The 22,199-nt window shown below is 52.2% G+C and overlaps 1 protein-coding gene across 1 annotated transcript in view; it reads left to right on the forward strand.

The window, feature by feature from the left end:
• FYCO1 (FYVE and coiled-coil domain containing 1) overlaps positions 1-22,199 on the forward strand; it is a 65,826-nt gene that overhangs the window by 3,400 nt on the left and 40,227 nt on the right. The window contains exons 2-8 of the mRNA XM_023760871.1: positions 8,756-8,891; positions 10,160-10,266; positions 12,185-12,310; positions 15,809-15,915; positions 17,249-17,392; positions 18,355-18,445; positions 19,408-21,789. Coding sequence (XP_023616639.1) covers positions 8,837-8,891; positions 10,160-10,266; positions 12,185-12,310; positions 15,809-15,915; positions 17,249-17,392; positions 18,355-18,445; positions 19,408-21,789 — 3,012 coding nt within the window. The 5' untranslated portion in view covers positions 8,756-8,836. The remainder of the gene's footprint in view (positions 1-8,755; positions 8,892-10,159; positions 10,267-12,184; positions 12,311-15,808; positions 15,916-17,248; positions 17,393-18,354; positions 18,446-19,407; positions 21,790-22,199) is intronic.

Raw genomic sequence — 22,199 nt, forward strand, 5'->3', positions numbered from 1 at the left:
TGATTCCTGTTTTAGGAACCGGGTTTTCCGCTTCGGTTCGTTTTTAATTGTTTCCAGGATTTGGTTAGGAAAATAGTTCAACGCACAGACTCTTCGAAAGACTTGTATGGTGAACGCATACCCACCTGTTTGATTCTAGGATCAATATTTGACGTCGGTGATTTTTGTGCGTTGGAGTCAGTCCCTCTAGCGGCTCCTTGGATGGTCTTTGCTCCTTGTGGCTGGTTTCAGGGCACTGGTGTGGGCTTGGGAGCCACGCTGTTAGCCTGGTCCTTTGGGGGCAGGGTTGGCACCCACAGATGTTTGTGATGGGAGGAACCACTTAGAGCAGATATTGGGGAGGAAAAATTATCCTCTGCCCTTCAAGGTTCTTCTGATGGGACTAATAGTCAAATTGACAGGAGGCAAATTAGCAGGAGAAAAACAAATTAAAGGTTAATCACACGTATCCAAGGGAGAGACCCGGGGAGAACTGTGTAACTCACCAAAATGGTGGAAGCCAACACCTTCAATACCACCTGCAGCTAAAGACAAAAGTAGATGTTGGGGGTGGAGGGTCCTTTCTGGGAGGGTCCAGGGTGAGGCTGTTATGCAGATTTAAGCTCCTGCCTTCTCCAGTGCAGGCAAAAGCAGGCCTGGTCCCCTGAGGAAACACCCTTACAAATGGAGATTGCCCTTACAAATGTAAATGGCCTTTTACTAAGGGTAGCTTCTAGGTATTTGGGGCTTCTGGCACCTCTGCTGTTAAAATTAACTGGCCTGCCGTGATCTGTATCCCAGAGAGGCCCACGTGGAGCGGTAAACTGCTTAACCTCCAACCGCCAGGCCGGAGCAGCTGGTGACGTTGACCCGTGTTGGTCACCGAGGTCGTGGGCTGCTGCCACCAGAACGCACAGCCGCCCACCACTCCTGGCGGTCCTTCTCTTCCCTCTTGGCTGATGGGTTTTCTGGTGAATCCAAGGACAACTTGGGTGAGTCAAGACCAGAATGCCTTTAAACTGGAGGCAGAGGAAGGGTGTTGTCTAGCTGTGGTCTCCTGGTGAAAATCACTGCTAGGAACTCAGAGTTTGGTGCCTCATTCACAGGAGCAGCCCCAGTCGGCAGAGCAGGTAAGGCTCATGAACTGGTGTCATAACTAGGCAGAAGCCGCCTGTGAGCAGAGATGAGTGGAGACTAACTAGGCAGAAGCCGCCTGTGAGCAGAGATGAGTGGAGTTTGGCCTTGTCAACATCTGCTCACCTAGTGGCTGAATGTCATTGTCTTGCTCAAAAGATAAACAATGTTCTCTATTTGTAATCTCAGTGCCAGGTTTGTTTTGTTTTGTTTTTAAGCTCTTGATTGGCATAAGAGCCTCTGTTTGAGGAACTAAATACACGAGTAGAGTGGCTGTTGAAATGTTTCCATGGCTCTGTTTATCTCCTTGCTGTTTTTAGATGTGTCACTGTGCTGTCCCCATTTTAAGAGGTTCACCGTCAGAGCACGTGGGCTCCATGGCTTTTAGAAGATGAAGATGGCAGAGATGTGCCGAGTTGTGCAGGAGGCATGTTCCCCTCTTCCTCACATTGAAGCCACTCAGCCTGGTGGTTGTAGAGAACACCAGTGGTCCTTCCTGTTCATGCAGTTCTGGGTGGCATTAGAAAGACACCAAGCGGTTGTTTATAGCTGGGCCAGATCCTGTTTTCAGGGACCAGGGTGTGTACGTCAATGTAGTTCTGAGGACTGACTTAAGGAGAACCTGAGGTCTGGTTACAGCACTGGGGCCCTGCGGCTGGTTCAGGGACCCAGGGGCAGGTTTGACCAAACCATGGGAGGATGTAGGTAGTGCACCTTCAGCCTGAGGCAGAAAACTCTTAGGGACAAACTTGCAATTTAAAAATAAAAAAACACAACGGAAGCAGAAAAAGCACTCTAAGCAAGTCACTAGAAGGCAGAGGGGTAGGGCAAGAGAGTCCCTGTAAGAGGTCCAGGATGGACAACTGAACCAGAGGTGGTGTCCATTTAACATAGAGCTGGAAGGAATTTCCTCAAGCTGAACCTGCAGCCTTGGTCAGGGAGGTGCAGCTCTCAGTAGGAGCCTCAGCCAAAGTTAGCCACTGAGAGTATCTGTTCTTCTCTTTCCCCAACTCATGAAGGAAGGTAAAGGATCACCTCCCCACACTGTACCAAGAAAACAAATTTTAAAACCACCACACACAACGTAGGAGGAGGTCAAATAATGTCCCTAGGACAAATAGATTTGCTAAAACTGCCTGAAAATAGTTTGGTGAGCGAAACATACAATGGTTCTCACCCAATCGTGGTGTGATCTTGATTGCATTATTCATCGCATGATAGGTAACGGAAATTTCACATGACCAGTCTGATTCCAAATTCAAAGAGCATCCAGATTGGCAGTACTCGGCTACAACTGATAAAAGAGAAGACCGTTTTCTTGCCCATTGCCACAACTCCCACAATCCTAGTTCTTGCTTGCCCCTCTTATGTGCCAGCATAGCCCCACCCCCTACCCCACCTCCGTAACCATGTTGCTGCTCTTGTCACCCAAGGAGCACAACCTAACTCAGATCCATCAATTCTTCCCATACCCACCCCTGTAGTGTTCCTGTTGATGGTTCCAGATCTAAACTTCCAGGAGTGGAGGAAGCAGAGGGCCTTGGGGAAGGCTGGGTGAATGGGGAGGTGGTGGTAGTGGCTGGGTGAGGGAAAGGAGGCTTCTGGGTAAGGCTGCCTCCGGGTCAGAGCTGTGGTACACACTCTCCTGTAGACACACTTAATCCATCCAATCCCTAAATTACATAATTCCATTCATTCTCGGAGTAATAACTATAGTATTGCCACAATGATGATGATATAATGTCTGCGTTTACAACTTGACTTTTGAAATGCATTATTTTAGTCAACATAAAAGTATTTTTATGCTCAATAAAGGCAAATTGAAAAATCAGAGAAATAGTTTTTTGGGGGCAGATTTACCTATGTTACTCACCATTGCAGGATAATTATCATTATTTACATGGTGCTACATTTCTAGTATATTTCTACGCCTAAAGCACCCCCCATCCACAGGTTCCTCTTCACCCTGCTCTCCTGGGTCAGTGGGCAGGGATTGCGGCCAGATTTGTGTGTCTTCCAGGACAAGTGACCAAGAAACCTGAAATTGCTGGTGGGGAGGTGGGCAAGAGGAGGTTCAATTTGGTTTGTGGAGCAAGAGTCAGTGGTTTGGTTTGTATTCATTCATTCATTCAACAAGTAATTTATTGAGGGCCCACCAGCATAGTCAGAACTGAGCTATGTGCCTGGGAAATGATGAATAAATAATGAATAGCGATGGAGCTTACAGACAAGTGGGAAAGACCGATTAAACAAGAAAGTACTGGACGGGTACTGCAGGCGAGTCCCCATGCAGCGGGGGCTTAGAATCGTGAGCAAAGTAGAGTTTGCCAGTGGGTTCACCTGTTTTCATTACAGTGCTTCTCAGGCCTCAAGTGATCTCTTATTGTTATTGTGCCTGCAACACAATTTGGTCATGCTATCTGCTTCTCCCCCCTGGAGCATGAGTTCCTTGAAGGTCTGGGACTCCACCAGCCTGTTCACAGCTGTAGCCCTATCTCCTGGACCAGGCCTGCCTCTTAGAAGTGGTGCCCAGCAAACCCCGTTGGCTGGCAGGAGGTTTGTTAGCACATATGGGTCACCTGCTGTCTTCCTCAAGGCCATGTTTAGTGGTACAGCACATCCTGCCAGAGATTCGGTCCGGAGTTCAACATTGGCCGGCCTGGCTCCCAGGGTACAATTGGGGAGCACTACTGTGTTCCCACCTGCTTGGGGTTTGTGCTGTTAGGGGTCGGTGCGCCCGCTTGTTCTCACTTGTTTGTGCAGCTGTCCCAGAAACTGCCCAGATTTTCACACGCACATGCCATTGTGGCCTCCCAGATGCTTTCTCTGGCCTTCGGTGGCACTGCAGCCCCAAGTACCAGTACTGATGGGTGGTACTGATGGGTAGCCCTTCCTGGGAGCAGCTGCCCACCTTCCTGGAAAAAAAAAAAGACAGCTTCCCCCAGGCCCAGAAGCACACCCCCCATCCACAGGTTCCTCTTCACCCTGCTGTCCTGGGTCAGTGGGCAGGGATTGCGGCCAGATTTGTGTGTCTTCCAGGACAAGTGACCAGGAAACCTGAAATTGTTGGTGGGGGGTGGGCAAGAGGAGGTTCAAGAAGGGATGACAAAGTCTGAAGTCTTCGTTCCCTTTAAGAAAAGGAGAAGATTGCAAGCCAGAAGGTGTGCTTGGGAAAGATGACCCAGGCATACAGTGGCTCACCATTTTAATTATAGTCGAAGGGGTGGGGTTGCCTCAGGAGCCTTTGCTCACGTGAGCTGAAATGTCTGCTCTGAGCTGGCCTCTGACAGACTGCTGAGCACTCGCCCAGGCACCTCGAAGCTGGTGAGGGCAGCCTGACTGCCGGCAGCCGATTCAGCGCCGAGCCAGCAGCGCCGTGGGCCTTCCCAGCCGCAGGTACCTGCCTGGGGCCCCCCTTTCCATAGGCGGCTGAGCCAGGCCACGGCAGTGGGCTCTTCCAGAAAGGCTTGCTGCTTTGGCTGATCTGAACGGGTTAACATCCTTTCTTGGTCTGGGTGGAATTTACAACTGGTGTGTTCCACCGTGTTTGAGAGTGGGAGGAGCCCCACCGGACGGTGGCCTCTCAGGGTCAGTCTTAGTTATTGTGTTGTTGTTATCAGTACTGGTTATTGAACAAGTAGGACAAATTTTGAGAGCAAGGAATGGTTGCCTTTCATGCCCCAAACCTCCTCCTCCCCTTCTTTTTTTTTTTTTCCCTCCTCGAACCCTTCTGATTCTTCTTTCCTGATGTAGCTACATTGCCCCTGCCAGAACCCATTTCTGGGCAACATGAATATTAGTCATTTGCACCATAGAATAAATAAGTTTATGTGAGTCAGTCTTTGTATCTTGATTTGGGACTAAAGGGCTGTGTCTATTGTTTAAGCATTTAGGGCTTCTGGGCAGGAATAGGAGGAATTTTCAAGGTGGGGGAAGGTCATTTACCTCTAAAATAATTTTTAAAAGTGCGTATAGTCCCCTTTCCTCTTTCAGAAGATTGGATGTTTTCAGGCATTCTGGCTAAGCTTAAACATAATTTTCAGTTGTTGGCAAGAGAATCCAATGTCTCCCCAAGTAGTTAGTGTCAGAAGTGAATTGAATTGTGGGACACGCAGTTGTTGTCGGAACTGGTTCCTGCTGTGGGAAAAAGCCACACATTTGGTGTCAGAAGTGGTGTGAGTTAAAAAAAAAAAAAAAAGATAAAAAGCTTCATCCCTCAACGAAAGGCCGAAGTTATCTAGAGACACAGGAAGTTGACCGTGGTTTGGAGAGAGGCAGTGCCCTTGCCCCTTTCTGTGTCTTTCATTGGTTAATGACCTCAGACTAAGGAAGAGGGAGGGCAAAATGCTAAGTCCATGGAGCCAGCATCCCTATGGTGACCATGTCATGTCTTCCAAGGAAGCTCTGACTCCCCGAAACCGTGTGAGGTGGTGACCCGCAGCCTCGGTGGAAAGCCCACCGCGACCTACAGGCCCAGCAGCCGGTTCTTAGGGCTCACTAGCTTGGTGGTGACGCAGGCTATTTGGAAAAGCAGCTCAGGTTGCTGGCAGCTGGCACAGCTCACCCCGTGACCCGGGAACTTGGCTTCCGCTGAGCACACTGCTGGGTCAGGCAGGGAAGGCCTCCTGGGCTCGGGCCCACACAAGGGCAGCTTCCCCAAAGCGCCTAGAGGTCTTGAAGGAGCAAGTCTCTCTCTCTCTGTCTGTGTTCAGGCTCGTCATGCCAAGGTGCCAGTTTGGTCTGCAGACGTTGTTTCCCTCATGCCAGACTCCAGAGAGGGCTGGTTTCTAGGATATGCAGCTGGTTGTGTGGTTCCTGCATTGTCCTGGCCTGAGCTGCCAGCTTTACTCCACCTGCTGTTTTCATGCCCTTCCAAGCTCCGCCCTCTCCCAGGTGTGCCAGTCTTGCCTCTACTTTGAATAAACACACAGGCCCAGTAGGCTTCCTTTGAGGACTCTTGGGGTATTAGTCATCTTCCTCCGAGATTAGTCCTCCCAGAAGCTGCAAGGCTCTCTGTGTTGACAGCATTCAAAAAAGAGGGACGTTGGTAGAGAAACAGGCTTCCCGGACCCTCCTCCCTGGCGCCCTTTCCACCTTGTGTCTCTCTGAAGACCTGTTCATTTTCAGGCCTGGCCCGACGCGGGTGCCATCACAGTGTCCACCTCCCCCTCCCCCAAGCAGAAGGAACCTTCCCTTCCCCAGGTCCCACCGCAGCTCGTGCTTGTTGGATATTTACAGTCAGGTGACCACCGCCACAGTCAAGATAGAACAGAATTGCCCCCCAAATTTCTGCATGCTCTCATAGTCAAAGCCTCCCTTCACCCCAGCCCCTGGCAACCACTGATCTGGTGTCTCCCCAGTGTTTTGCCTTTGCAAGAGCATGCACGTGGATCGGAAAGCATGTAGCCTTTTCAGTCTGGCTTCGTTCACTCTGCATAAAGCACTTGTTATGTGTATCTGTGGTTCATGCCTTTTCACTGCCGAGTACGCATAACATCTTACCCAGATGTCTGCATGGACCTCTTCTGTCCTCTCCTGATATCTGGATGTTATTCTGTCTGTCTCCTCGGTGCACAGCCAAGCCCGTCCAGGGCTGGCCTGTGTCTTGCCTGCCTCTGTGTCCCCAGCCCACACATAGGCCCGTGACAGAGCGTGGGGCCCGGGCAGCTGGGCACTGCCTCGCCAGGGGGTCCGAAGTGTCTGCCTGGGCAGCAGGGCCCCTGCAGAGGTGTGGCCCAGCCTGGGCGCCGGCTCTCTCCAGGTCCTGGCTGCTCCCTGCTCAGTCTCTGTTCAGCAGGCGACCTGGACAGATAGGGTTGGGTGGTCTGGCCTTTTGTAAACCGCTCCCACCCTCAGTTTGGCGTCTGTGATGGGCAGGGTGACAACTCTCTGGGGCTCCGTGTCATGAGTTACTGGGAGTGTGTAAGTATGCGCCTCTCTCGTTCCTCCCAGGCCAGAGAAGCCCTCTCTGGGCCTTGTTTTCCCTGAGTCACAGCTGCCCTAGCTTGTTAGTTAAAAATAGGCCTGGCATCCCCGCCCTGTGACAGGCCCTCCTCACCCAGGCTGACACTGGAATGTTTATGTAAATATTTGTAGGAGCTCAGGTTGGGATCATTTCTATTCCCAGATCTTCTTGTCTTGACTCCTGAAGCAATGAGGGGACGGTGAGGGCCAGCACGCGTTAGAAACACTCGGGGTAGCGGCACGTTATTTGGGAAGTGGCTGGAGTTCAGGGTGGCTCCTAGAAGCCAGTGGGACTGGTTGGTCATTCGCTGTAGTGACAGTGGCTCAGCTGAAAGTCCAGTTTGCTATCAGACTGACCGGGGTTGTTCAAACCCCATTTCCACTCCTTGCTGGCCCGTGGTCTTAGACAAGTTCCATGACTTCCCTGAATGCCAGTTTCTCGTTGTGCGTTATCTCCCCTGCTCAGGCGGTTGTGGGAATTAAAATGATCACGTGTGTAAAGTGCCTGACAGGGCCCAGCATCGTTTAGCGTGGCTACTACTACGGGCACCTCTAGTCTTGCCAACTGCTGTGCCAGCAAACACTCCACCTTTGCATGGGACATCTAAGGAAAGAGCTAGAGGTTCTGAAAGAAGGACACAGGAGTGTCCAAATGCATGCCCAGGCCTCTTTCCAGTGCTGCTCAGATCTCATCATTGTTGGGTTCAGCCACTACAGTGTCCTTAAATCACTTCAGCAGCTGCCCAGTAGGGCTGGTAACTCAGGACTCACCAGCCGCAAGAGGACAGTAACTGAGCTTAAAATAGAAGTGTCCCTTGAGGGCTGCGCAGGCCCCTGGGGAAAGGCCCGGCAGTGTCTGCCCACCCAGGCAGAGCCGGACTCTGGGCATTGAGGCTGCAGACCTCTCCCTGTGAGGCAAGCCAGGCTTCCTTGGTCCAGAAGCCCTGAGGGTACGTGTCCTGTCTCGCCCACCGGTTGCAGAGCTGCCCTCCGAGAAAGCAAGCCGGGGAGGGTGTTGGGAGCTAGGGGTCTGGTGGTAGCTGACACCAGAGGCCTGGCAGGCCAGTGAGCTGGGTGGGTTGGACTAGTTCTGGCCTTGGTTTCGGGGTGTAAGGGAGCCACTGGGAGGCATTTTTAAAGGTGGAAAGTGAAGCCGTGCTAAGAGGGCAGATTAGGAGAGGCTAGGCCAGGCTGTTTGGCTGATGTTTTTTGTTTTGTTTGTTTTTTTCCCATTGATTTTTTTTTTTTTTATGGGAGAGTGGAAGATAGAGAGAAAGACAGAGAAACATCGCTGTGAGAGAAATACATCGATGGTTGACTCCCACAGGAGCACTGACTAGGGCAGGCCAGGGAGGAGCCTGCAACCAAGGCACGTGCCCTTGACCGGAATTGAACTCGGGACCCTTTGGTCCGCAGGCCGACGCTCTATCCACTGAGCAAAACCGGCTACGTCTTGTTTTTTGTGTGTGTGTGTTTTTTAAGGCCCCAAACAGGTCATTGTGTCTGAATATAAGTGTGTCAGAAGCCAACCAGGGGATGCCCACAGAGCAAGGCCCACACAGAAAGGTCAAGCCCTCCCCATTGCAGGAAGATGCCCAGACGGGGCAACTTTGTGCTCAGAGCAGCATCCCTCTGCTGTTTGTACATTTTGTCTGACTGGTGCTTCCTCCCCCTGCAGGTGCCACCATGGAGTCTGACTTCTGCTGATCGGACCCAGGCAGGAGGGCACAGCCGAGACCGCGGCCTGTAGCCAGTCGCCATGGCTTCCCCCAGCACGGATGGCCAACTCCAGAGGATCATCCGTGATTTGCAAGGTACGGTCAGGCCGCCAGGCATGCGGGTTTGGTGTGGAGGGAGCTGTGACTGCTTTTGCTTTTGCGGTTGAAGTTCAGCCCTTTCATCTGTGTTCACACGGGGAGGGGTGGGGGACGTTGATTGGAGCCCTCAGGACACATTATATTGAAATATTCGGGGCTCAGCTGTCCATCCTGTATGGCTGGGAGACCCCAAGGGCCCTCCTCTCTGGGCACTGTAAGGGCACTTTGTAAACAAAATCAAATACTCCTTTCCAGGTCCGGGTCTGGTTTCCGTGTATGTGTGTGTGTGTGTGTGTGTGTGTGTCTGTCTGTTTTCCTGGCTGAAGCACGCGTCTCTGGGCTCTCTCTAATGGAGATGGGAAAGAATATTCTCCTTCTCTCTGAGCTGGAAGACCAGATACCAGTCTTTCTTGTTTTGCCGTCTCGCCTGCTGGCAGTGGGCAGGTAGCCTATCCTGGACGAACTCCGGAACTCCGAGCTCCGGTTGTGGGCCTGCTGCTCCTGGGCATCGCCAGGCGCAGGAACTCAGCCTGAGGGTGCAGAGGAAGGCCCCTGCCACCCCACCCCCCACCCCAGCGCTCAGTGCACAGCAGTGATCTGACCTCTCTGCCAGCTCCTCGTCTGTAAAATTCTACGTTGTCCTTACTCTTTTTCGTGTTTAAACAGCTCTGATGTTGGGATCATCTTAAAATCAATTGCATCTTAGATTTGTTGAAGTAAGGCACTTCCTGCTACATTAAAGGAGAAAGACTTGCAAAGGCCTGGCCCCTAGCTGGGCCCCGTTAACAGAAGCAGGCACTGTTGTCATTCTTGCGATTGTCACATGACTATTTGCACATTCTGGGTCTTCTTGAAGCCTGGACTTCCCTGTACTGAGCGGTGAGGTGATAGTGAAGGGAGAGTGAAGAAACATGGCCAGAACGAAGGATAAGGCTTTCTGGCAGCCAGTGTTAAGGGACTGCTCAATGATCCATCCACACAGCAAACATCTGTTGACCAAGCAGTATGAGGCCTGCATGGTGGGCCTGCAGGGATGGCCTGGAAAAATGCCCACCCTGGGAGCTGTTGCAAAGTGCCTGTGGGCTCTCGGGTCACCTTAGCGCCTTCTGACTTGGCCTTACGTCCCTGGGGGTGGACACAGCACTTACGTTTTCGAGGTGCTTTGCCATCATCGACCACTGCCGCCTCCTGCTTCCCGATTATCCTGCTTGTCTCCTAGTGGTTGGCCTCCACCTGGTTACGTGTTCCTGTTTGTTGTCTTAAAGATGCTGTGACAGAACTAAGCAAAGAATTTAAGGAAGGAGGGGAACCCATCACAGATGACAGCACCAGCTTGCATAAGTTTTCTTACAAACTTGAGTACCTCCTTCAAGTAAGTGACTCTGTAACGTGTTGATTTCTGCTCTGTTGTCTTGTTTCACTTGTCAGCTTTAAGGATGTGGGCCAGGAAGCTCAGTGAAGCCATTAGGCCGTCCTGGTTAGGCCCGAGGCATCGTGACTTGGGCCTCCAAATGCCATCCTCTGAGGATTCGGCAAGTTGCCCCTTAGGACAGTGGTTCTCAACCTTCCTAATGCCGCAACCCTTACAGTTCCTCATGTTGTGGTGACCCCCAATTTCATTGTTACAAATTGAACATAATTAAAGCATAGTGATTAATCACAAAAAACATGTAATTATATATGTGTTTTCTGATGGTCTTAGGCGACCCCTGTGAAAGGGTCGTTCAACCCCCAAAGGGGTCGCGGCCCACAGGTTGAGAACCGCTGCCTTAGGAAGATTTGGGAATCCAGAACATTCTTTAGAGACTTAGGTCAACTTAAGGCAGGTAAGAAGGTTTCTGTATAGCAGGGGTCTTCATTTGGGGGAGTCACATCCCCTTTTGAAAATTAGGTGAAAGCTATGGAATCTCTTCCCAAACAGACATGCGTATGTGCACACACCAATCACATTTTGCAGGAGCATTTGGGCCTTTGAAGGTTGTCCAGAGGCCTGTGCTAGAGCCTTCCTGCCCAAAGCATTGTGATTCGTAGGCCAGCAGCACCAGCTCACCCAGGAGCAGGCTGGAAATGGACGCTTGGTCCCCACTCTGAGGTCAGCCCAGGGAGTTCTTTCACACACTTGCAGCCTAATGCTTGTGTCCGCTGGTTCAAGTGCACAGACCAGAGAACTCTGCAGATGCAGAAAAGTACATCAACTACAACAGGAAGGAAATGGACCGATATGTTAATAGAAGTTAATCTTAGGCATTATAATCTTTTCTATTTTTAAAAAATATTTTTTATTTTTATTGATTTCAGAGAGCAAGGGAGATGGGGAGAGATAGAAACATCAACGATGAGAGAGAATCATTGATTGGCTGCCTCCTGCACGCCCCCTACGGGGGCTCGAGCCCACAACCCAGGCATGTGCCCTTGATCAGAATCGAACCCGGGACCCTTCAGTCCGCAGGCCGATGGCGTATCCACTGAGCCAAACCAGCTAGCACATCTTTTCTATTTTTTAAAATCCAGATTTCCTAACATATCTGCATGTCTTCTATAGTCAGAAAAAAAATGCTGTAAGGTGTTGTGTTATAGGAAGATACGCCTATACATTTTGAGCACCATTAGTTTTCAGCGTCACATCCCACCAAGGTATATACAGGATGAGAGCCCGCTGGAGGGGTGCCCCAGCCTGTTGAAGGGCTCCTGCCCCATGCGTGCCCTTTCAACCTGTTCTCTGTTTTACTTTGTGAAGATATTTATGGACTTTTTTTTCTCATGTAGCCAGTTTTGGTTTTGGATTTGAAGTGATTCATAGCTGACACTTACTTGAATTTATTGTATGTGTATTAAATATTGATGTAACGGATTAAATCCCACTAACTCATTTTCCTAAATTGAGACATAGTTAACACACTTCATGTTGCCCTTAAGACTTTTCACTTGTATTCCTTTGTCATAAGTTGTTATATATCTTTATCAAGGTTGTTACTAGCAGACTTTGGTGGTCTCCCACCCAACTCTATGCATAGAGATCTCTTCAAGAGATAAATTTTTTTTGGGGGGGGGGGAGGGGTTTCTATTTCTGAATCTTAATAGTTGTATGACCTTGAACCAGTTACTTAACCTTTCCCAGCCTCAGATCTGTAAATTGGATTAAAGCACCTTCATTTGACAATAAATAGAAATAATGCCGGTAAATGGCCTTGCCCAGTGCCAGGCAACCAAGAAGCTATTGTTAGTTATCATTTAATGAGATGAACAGCAGTGGGTCTGGACCGCCTCTCTCTGTCCCTTTCCCTACCCAGTTCGATCAGAAGGAGAAGGCCACCCTCCTGGGCAACAAGAAGGACTACTGGGATTACTTCTGTGCCTGCCTGGCCAAGGTGAAGGGCGCCAACGATGGGATCCGATTCGTCAAGTCTATTTCGGAGGTAAGCAGAGCAGCCAAGGACCCCACGTCTTCCTGTCACCCGTCTTCAGCGTCTCTTTACAGAGAACTTTGCTGCAGACAGTCAAGTGAGGAAGTGGTGTTTACGGGTGGTGAAGTAACACATTAGCCCAGGTACACTCAGTGCCCACTGTCAGCGCAGGGAAGCCGCCCACATGAGCCTTCACCCAGCCGGGCCTGTTACGAGACCGCAGCCCACACTCATAGCGGGCTGTTCACACTGTGGTCGGCCCATGGGCCCCCGGAGGTGTACAGCACCTGCTGAAAGTGTCAGTTTCTTAGATAAATTCTTCATGTTTGCTGGGCTGTTGCCTGTAGGTTTTCCAGAAACCTTAGATTTGAAATGAAGAGAGTGATGTGGGATCTTAAGAGACATTAAATGCCGGTGTGCTAAGCAGCTTCCCACGTTAAGTGCTGAGCCCCTAGAGCAGAATGCCCTGGCTTCCGTTTTGCAAAACTCCAGAACAATCTCTCTGTCTCTCCCGAGTCTCCCACTCCTGAGGAATCTTTTTCTCTCGTACGCCTAGTCCATCTGAGAGTAAGAACTTTACATATTAGGGAGCAAGTGACCCCCTGGATTTAGAGCAGGAGGCCTAGAGGGTTTGGACATTTCATCTTTTCAGTGTCTTGTCTGTAAGTTTAAAGATACTTTAAAGGCAGCACCGTGCTCCTTGGCTGGCCTCCTGCAGAGACCGCAGTCCGGTGCTCCCGGGAGAACTCCTTTCCAGCGCTGGAGCCAGCTGGTTTCTTCTTATAGAGCATGACAGATACACTGGCATGAGGGCTGGGCGTTTTCCACCAGCTGCACCTCTGACATCTGAGATCATGAAAGATCCCGACTTGAGGAGTTTGTTCTGCCAGTGTCTTTCATGTCCATGTATCGCAGACGGGTCTTGTGAGATCTTGCCTGGTGGGCCACTGGGGTCTGTGATGTAGAATATGCTTGCTGCTCCCCAAATCTAGAGGGGGTGCTCAGTGTTGCCCTCCTGTCCATATGCTGAGGAGTTCCCTTGCACTCCATCTCCCGCTCCTCACAGCAACTGCAGCCTGCGACCGCTGACCTCCAACAGCTCAAGTCTGGAAGTACATTTAGTTTAGTCCTCACGGCTCAGGGTTATGAAACGCCTCCATCTACTCTTTAGCTGGTTCTTATTCTTTACTCACAATTGCAGTCCAACCTTTCGAGGCCAGGAAACTGTCTTCTAGAAGCAGGAGCGTTCCCTGCTTGCACAAACATGGTTGGGTTTCTGGTGGCTGACATAGGCTCCCCCGCCCAGAGGGTGCAGTCCTCTCATCTGTTGAGGACTCTGCTCTCTGGGCACTCTGGGCACCACTGAGCTTGGGATGTCACTGGCAGGATGGGCTGCTGGTACTTGGGTTAACTCTAATCAACAATCAAGTGCCAGTAAGCCAGAAGGTAAAAGTTCATGAGCAAGAGCATTGCTGGGCCCCTCTGGCCCCTTTGGGCGGAGGCAGCCATGTGGACTAAAGCAGTCGAGGGCTCTGACCCGCCACTTCTAGAGGTTCAGGATGGGCTCACGCTGGGCTCTGTGCATCTCCCCACGATGGGCAGGAGCAGAACCTGCCTTCAGCTTGGTTGTCAGGCTCCTGGCATATGGCCCGCGTAAAGTGGAATCAGCTCTCCTGTACCTTGCAGACTTCCTGTCCTCGCTGTTGCTATATCGCTTCCTGATAGACTGCATATGGCCTGATTGATTGCTAATAAATTTCAGGAATTAGGCCATAAAAGCAGACCCAGGATCTTAAAACGTAGAAAATAAAATGGCTGGGCAGTATTTTCATTTGTAATACAAGGGAACCACTGTTCTCTTCCCTAAGGGATGTTTAAAAAGACCTTAAAATAAATAGCTCCCTTTCTGTATATAAAATACATTCCATTAATGGGCCTGGTTAAAAACAAGACTCACGTGTTTTCCATTAAAAAGGTAAATGTCCCAAATGCTGTGACAGTAGCCATTTTGCTCATAAAGACCAGCCGCTCCCTGGGAGCTCACAGACACGGCTGTCCTGTGAGGTTGGCTCGGTTCCATGGGGCTGGTGGGGAGGGTGTTTATGTGACAGACACACTTCGCTTCACCGCACCCGGCTCAGCTGTTATCGCTGCCCGAGTTCCCTAGCCGTCACCACTGGACACTTCGTTCTCACTTCACTCATCAGTAGCAGAAATGCTTGGACATAGTGATGTCATCAAGATTCCCCCTGGGCATCTATCACAGCCAACCGACTGTAGACAGGCCACGGCGGTTTTATAAAGCCAGGGCCACGCTGCCACCCACCTCCCTCCAGGCATCCTGACTTTACCCCAAACCCACAAAGCTGACATGGAAAAATGTCTTGCAGCCTTTGTGATTATTGAGGTTTCACACCTTTTTATTTTTTAAAACGACTTCATGTTGTGGTATCATCTCCTTAAGTGAACCGTGAGAAGTCGGATAGCTCTGAGCTAAAGGGTGCCTGGTCTTCTGGAGCCGAACCGTTGGCGGTATGAATCCTGATTTGCAACTGGTCTCACTTGTCTTCTGTGGCTGTCCCCTAGGTCTCGTCCATCTTGGCTGCTGTGTGTCCCCAGCTGGCAGTCTGACCAGCACTCTCCCTCTCCACAGCAAGCTTCCAGAAACCTTTAGAAACCATGTTTTGTTATGGTGGGGAGAGGTTTCGAAGACAGTCCCGTACCCAGGCCCTCCATCCAGCTCCTCCACCCTGAACGAGAACTGTGCTCCTTTTTCATGACCCCCGAGTACCTGGGCCACCTAGACGCACCCCTGCTCTCCCCCCACACACACACCTGCTGACTAAATGCAGTGAGTTGGTGTAGCTGCAAAGAAACCCACCAGGAAAGTGTCGACGATGCGTGCACTTCACTGCTGGTTTCATGAGGGTGCAGAGGAGGCAGTTATACAGTCATTAGAACTTCTTAAAAGTCCCCTTACACAACCCTGCCCTTTGCCCTCCTCTCTCCCCCTCCACAAGGGCTCCAGCCAAGCCCTGTAAACCTCTTCCGCCAAACAGCCCAGACTAGCCACGCTGACCAGCTCTCGCTCAGGCTCACTTCTGGTGTGAGAAGTCCTTTTTTGGCCTCCAAGTTTCATTCTGAATATTCCAAATTAAATCATACAGTTCTTCTCTGACTCCAAACCCAGAGACTCTGATGGAGTAGAACCCACAGGTGTTCGGAGCCTCGTGAACACATCTTTCTGAACCTGCCTATAGGTTATTCCACAGGTTATTCTTGGAGGGAGGCCCAGAAGAAGGCGACCCACTTCAGGCCTCGCTCTGGGGGGTGATGTTATCAGATGTTTGTGTCCTTTGAGGGACATGAGTGAAGCCAGTGTACAGGGTAGAACTGGGTGGCGTTGTCTGTGCTGTTTCTGTTTTATGCAGGCCATCTATGGGTGCTCACAGACATGCGCCATTATGACTTAGGCTAACAGTTCTGCATCCCCATGTCATCTTTTTCCAGCTCCGAACATCTCTGGGGAAAGGAAGAGCATTTATCCGCTACTCATTGGTGCACCAGAGGCTGGCAGACACCCTGCAGCAGTGCTTCATGAACACCAAAGTGACCAGGTAAATGCCGACAGCTCTGGGTTGACCCTGGTCCATTCACAGGTGAACCCAAGTGCCCTGGTGAATGTAATGACACCTGCGGCTGCAGTGTCTGCCCTTGTGGCATAAGCAGAGCCTTCCCACATCTGTCATCCTCACGTGGGGGGCAAGGGGCACTAAGTGCCCCCCCCCGCCCCCAGGCTCCCCGTGCTGAGTCTGAGTCCTAGAGCAGGAGCGTGGGTCCAGATTGACAAGCAGTTTTCCCTGGGGTGGCATGGCCTTGGCAGGCACTAATGAGTGGACACACCCCACTGGTCACCCTGGCCTGTCTGCAGAATCACCTGTGGGGTTTTGAGCCCCACTGAGCCTGGGCCTCACTGAGGTAACCACCTGCCAGGCATGTCTGGGCACCCTGGAGGTCATGATGGGCACCAGTGAGGGAACCTTTGGGCCACTAGTGATGACACCTGGGGTGGGGGAGGGGTTGAGTGTGTAAAGCAAGTGGAGTGAGTGTGTCAGACCAGGACCCCTCTTCCAGCTCTGCCTCCCTCTCCCTAGGGAGCGTGCCTCCAGGTAATCAAAGAAATCATTGCTGAATTAATAAAAAAAAATAGAACTGTTGGGGGAGCATACTTTGTTTCATTTTGTCACCTTTAAGATGGATTTGCCTAAAGGTGTATTTCTCACACAGTGACACGTGAGGGCCTTTGTGAATTCATGTGAGGTGAGAGAATCTTCACACATTGGATTTGCAGGCTGTTTTGTTCTAGTCTTTGGTGAGAACAGCTTGGCTTCCAGTGTTTAGGAAGCCAAGTTCACGGGCATCAGCCAAGTAGCTCTTTAAACTCAGCAGTGTGTCCTTTTAAATTCTTCCTGCTCCAGGAAGTGAACAGCGGACACCACACAGTGCAGATCTTTTGTTCTTTGTCTTTTAAATTGGTGTCAGGACAGAAATTAGCAGTGAGGTCAAAGTCCTGTAATGAATTCTCCAGGAGGAATCGCAGATGAGACAAAAAGGAAGTGTTCTGTCCCCTACAACTACCCTTTCTGGGCAAGTAATTGAGACTTAAGGTTTCTCATATCCTTTTGGGGAAATAGATCTAACAGAAATAATAACTGTATAAGTATCTAGTTCATCTCAGGAATTTCTGTGAAGAGCAGGCTTATAGGGGAGTTAGGAGCTGCAGTGGAAATCACATGGCGGGGGGGGGGGGGGTCGTGTGTCTGTCTGTCTGTCTGTTCGCTTTAGTAGCCTGTGTTAGAATTGGATGGGGCAGCGCCATGCTGAGAGCACTCAGTCCACTCTTTTCTTTCCTGCATTTCTTGTAACCTCACCTTGTATGTTTCCCTGCAGCGACTGGTACTACGCCCGAAGCCCCTTTCTGAAGCCCAGGCTGAGCTCTGACATTGTGGGCCAGCTCTACGAGCTCACCGACGTTCAGTTTGACTTGGTGTCCAGGGGCTATGACTTGGACGCGGCCTGGCCGACGTTTGCCAGGTAAAGAATTGCTTGGTTTAAAAGACAGGGTGGTAGGGGGATGTTTGAAGTGTTCAAAATTGCCACCAGTCTACTCAAAGGACTTGTGTGCTCAGTAAATACACAAAGCTTCACCACTCTCATGCCTATTAATTGTACAGACTTTGTTGAACAGTGACTCACCAAACATCTGAAGGCTCCAACCTTAAGCTGACCTAATTGGCCAGGTGGCATGAGAGGAAATGCATACGCAAAAGCCAGGGTTTTTTAATGTTAAGGGATGTGTGCCAGTCTGGGGAGGAGCAGGTGGGCTTTTTCCCGTTCGTGTCCTTGGGGGTTAAGGAGGCCTTCCAGACAGGAAGAGGGAGTGGAAGCTACAGCCTGTCCGTGGAAGGGTTGCTGGGAAGGTTGCCATGTTTTCACTTTTTACACCAAGATGGCGCTCAACACATCATCCCGCTGAATCCTGACAACACACCAGGAGGGTGAGGCTGAGGACACGGGCTTAAAGAGGGGGACTTGCCCAAAGTCACACGGCTGGTGGGCCGCAGAGGCAGGGCCTGCACCTAACTCCCCAGGACAGCCACCCCACTCGAAGCAGGTCTGTGAAGCCGTGACCATGAGCCCCTAAGCACAGTGTGACCTTATGGACCACGTTGACTGCTCCTTGTTCCTCACTAGCAGACAGACTGAGGCAGGCACCAACAGTCAAGGAAAGTTTAACCAAAAATTGGGAAATACTACGCTCACTTAGGTGTTGTTTGGCACAGGGAGGAAAGCCATCATGTTTAAACTTTAACAGCGGAGTCATTTGCTATAGACGGATGTGAATGTGCTCTTTGGTGGAAACATTCTTACTCTCTGTCTGGGAGGGCATTGCCCCCCCAACACACCTGGTTTCCACACGTGCGTGTGTGAGTGCATGTGTGCGTGCGTGCGTGCTTCCTGCTGTGATACAGGTGTGCCTGTTCTATGCCCCGCAGGAGGACACTGGCCCCCGGCTCCTCTGCCTACCTGTGGAAACCCCCCAGCCGGAGCTCCAGCATGAGCAGCTTGGTGAGCAGCTACCTGCAGGTAATGCCCGAGAGGCTGGGGTTTCCCCGCCGTAGTGTCAGCCAGGATGTGTCCTTGCCCCTCACAGCTCAGGGCGATGTTCTCAGACACCTTTGTTGCGGCCAGAGCAACGAACCCTCAGTTACACCCACTATTTTCTAGAGTCCAGGTTCTTATGACCAAATAGAGCTTAAGCCCCTTAAAAAGTAAATTCTTTTAAAAGCTTTAAGGTATTTGAAAAGAAGCAGGTTAACATTCTGGTTAAAAGCGGCTGAGTCAAATCCCGCCTGTCACCTACCAGCTGTGCCCCAGGAAGATGCCTGACCCTCTGGAAGCGTCAGCTCTCTCATCCATACCAAGGGGATCGAAAAATCACTGTAGCTGAGCGGATAGTTGTGGGGGTGGGTGCAGGAGCACGTGTACTGTGCATAAGGGCTTGACACAGCAAGTGCTAAATAAGTGCTGGTGGGTAGGGTTAGTTTTGTTAGAAATGAATGTGTCAGAGTTGTATATAGTTTTGTGGGAAAGGCTGCTGAAATTAATCAACAAAACAAAATAAAGGGACTCAACATAAGCAGCATTAAGAGTAGAAAATGGACTAATCCTTCACCCTGTTTTGTGGTCTAATCACCCCAGGAGTTGTGGGCATAGTACATGGTGGACAGTAGTTTAAGTTATGTAAGTTAAGTTAGTAACATTTTTATGTTACTAATGCAGGAGGCTGAGTGGGAAGCAAGTTCTGAGTCTCGGGGCTCTCACGTGTGTGGCCCTGGGTGTTCAGGGTGTGCTGCTGGCAGGTGCTGTGAGCAAAAGGGTTCTCATCCTTTGAACAGCTCGATGGACTAACCTTAGGTCATGTAATTGCTATATTGTTACTTCTGTTCTCATTCAACTCTAAAGCTTTTCCAAATAGCCATGTAACTTCATCCCAAAGCCATGTTTTTGTTGTTTTCCTCCCCCTTTTCCCCTCCCCCCACCCCCAGACTCAGGAAATGGCCTCCAGCCTTGACCTGAACAGCCCCTTGAACAACGAGGCACTGGAGGGCTTCGACGAGATGCGGGTGGAGCTGGACCAGCTGGAGGTGCGGGAGAAGCAGCTGCAGGAGCGCATTCAGCAGCTGGACCGAGAGAACCAGGAGCTGCGGGCAGCCGTCACCTCACAGGGGGAGCAGCTCCAGGTGGAGAGGGAGCGGGCCCGCTCTGCAGCCGAGGACAACGTCCGCCTAACGCGCATGACGGCTGAGCTGCAGAAGCAGTGGGAGGTCACCCAGGCCACACAGAGCACCGTGCAGGAGCTGCAGAAGTGCCTGCAGGCCCTGGAGCCAGGCCCGGCGGAGAAGGAGGGGGATTCCCACTTGGCCCTGCAGCGGCTGGAGCCCATGCTGCAGCGCCTGGCGCAGGAGCTCGAGGCCACACGGGACGCGCTGGGCAGGAAGGACGAGCTTTCGGCTAATGTCCCAGGTCCGGGCATGGCTGAGCAGAAGGCAGATGTGGCACTGGACACAAAGGGGCAGCCAGAGCTCGACCCCAGTGCCTCGGCCCTGACGATCCAGCAGCTGGGGGAGAAGCTTCACGCCCTAGAGCGGGAGAGCACCAAGGTCCAGGAGCTCAACAGGCAGCAGAGCACGCAGCTGGAGCAGCTGGCCAAGGAGCTGCAGCTGAAGGAGGAGTCCCGTGCCGGCCTGGAGCGCGTCGTCAGGGAGATGGCCTCGCTGCAGGAAGAGCTATCCGCGAAGAGGAAGGAGGCCACCCAGCTCCGGCGCCGGCTGCAGGAGTCGCTGGCCCACATGAGCACCATGGAGGAAGAGCTGGCAGAGGTGAGACAGGTCGAGCGGCAGCAGCGTGAGGAGAAGGAGCTGCTGCAGCGCGAGGCCAGGTCCCTGACACGGCAGCTGCGGCTCCTGGAGACCCAGCTGGCACAGGTGAGCCAGCGCGTGAGCGACCTGGAGGAGCAGAGGAAGCAGCTCATCCAGGACAGAGACCGCCTCAGCGAGAAGGTGGGGACGCTGGAGCGGCTGGCTGCGCAGCCAGGTCCCGGCCTGCCCGTGGCAGCGGAGAGCAGTGAGGTGCTGGCCCCCCAGGATTCCGCCCTGCAGGAGGGACCGATGGATGGTACTACAGTTCAGGGTAGCAGCCGGGAGGAGGAGCTGCGGCAGGCCAACATGGAGCTGGAGAAGGAGCTGCAGAGCGTGATGGCCCGTAACCAGCGCCTGGAGGACAAGCTGCGTGCCCTGCAGGCGGATTACCAGGCCCTGCAGCAGCGGGAGGCAGCCATCCAGGGCTCCCTGGCCTCCCTAGAGTCCAAGCAAGCCAGCATCCGGCACATGGGTGACCAGATGGAGGCCAGCCTCCTGGCTGTTGTGAAGGCCAAGGAGACCATGAGGACCCGCATGGCCGAGAAGGAGGCTGCCCTGCAGAGCAAGGAGGCCAAGTGCCAGCAGCTGCGGGAGCAAATGGAGCAGTGCCGGCAGCTGGCAGAGGCCCGGGAAGGGGAGTTCAGGGCTTTAGAGAGCCAGTGCCAGCAGCAGACCCAGCTGATCGAGACCCTCAGAGCAGAAAAAGGCCAACAGGGGCTCAGCCCACCTCAAGAAAATGCATCCCAGGAGCTAGCTGCCCAGCTGGCCCTATCTCAGGCGCAGCTGGAGGTCCATCAGGGGGAGGCTCAGCGAGTGCAGGCTGAGGTGGTGGACCTCAAGGCCAAGCTCCAGGCAGCCCTGGGTGACCGAGAGAAGGTGCAGAGCCAGCTGGGTGTGACTGAGGCGGCTCTGCAGGAGCACAAGGCCCTTGTGCAGCAACTGAAGGAGCAGAACGAGGCCCTCAACAGGGCGCATGTCCAGGAGCTGCTGCAGTGCTCAGAGCAGGAAGGGGCCCTGCAGGAAGAGCGGGCCCAGGAGGCCCATCTGAGGATGGAGGAACTCCAGGCCCTGCAGGAGGAGCTGTCCCAGGCCAAGTGCAGCTCCCAGGAAGCCCAGCTGGAGCATGCCGAGCTGCAGGAGCAGCTGCACCGGGCCAACACGGACACCGCCGAGCTCGGCATCCAGGTCTGCGCACTGACCGCGGAGAGGGAGCGGATGGAGGGCGTGTTGGCCTGCACCGTCCAGGAGCTCCGGGATGCCAAAGAGGCAGCCGCCAAGGAGCGAGAGGGCTTGGAACACCAGGTGGCGGGGCTGCAGCGAGAGAAGGAGAGCTTGCAGGAGAAGCTGAAGGCTGCCGAGGAGGCAGCTAACTCACTGCCTGGCCTGCAGGCCCAGCTGACCCAGGCCGAGCAGCGGGCCCAGGGCCTTCAGGAGACTGCACACCAGGAGCTTGACACCCTCAAGTTCCAGCTGAGCACCGAGATCATGGACTATCAGAGTAAACTTAAGGTAATCCTAGCCTTGGCCATGGGCTGCACCTGTCTCCTGCGGCAGGACCTGGTGGGTTCATGAGGGGATAGGACGCACCTTCAGCCTGGGCACATGAGGGCCCAGGTGTACATAGTCCCGTCCCGCCATCATAGCTCACAGCATCCTCTCTGCAGGAACATGCTAGGGGCCCAACATTGGGGAATGATGCCTTAACCCAGAAATCTAAACTCAAGGCCATGGCTCACAAGTTTGGCCCAGAGAATTTTTTTAAAATTAATAGTCAGCATTCAAAGAGCAGGATGTTTACACATTCACTTTGGGCACTTGTTTCAAAATCTTGAGAGATTCCATATATATATATATATATTGATTTTAGAGAAGAAGGGAGAGGAGAGAGAGAGAAACATCAATGATGAGAGAGAATCATT

This window comes from Myotis lucifugus, unplaced genomic scaffold (genome assembly GCF_000147115.1).
Source record: "Myotis lucifugus unplaced genomic scaffold, Myoluc2.0 scaffold_195, whole genome shotgun sequence".
In the NCBI taxonomy this organism is placed as follows: Eukaryota; Metazoa; Chordata; class Mammalia; order Chiroptera; family Vespertilionidae; genus Myotis; species Myotis lucifugus.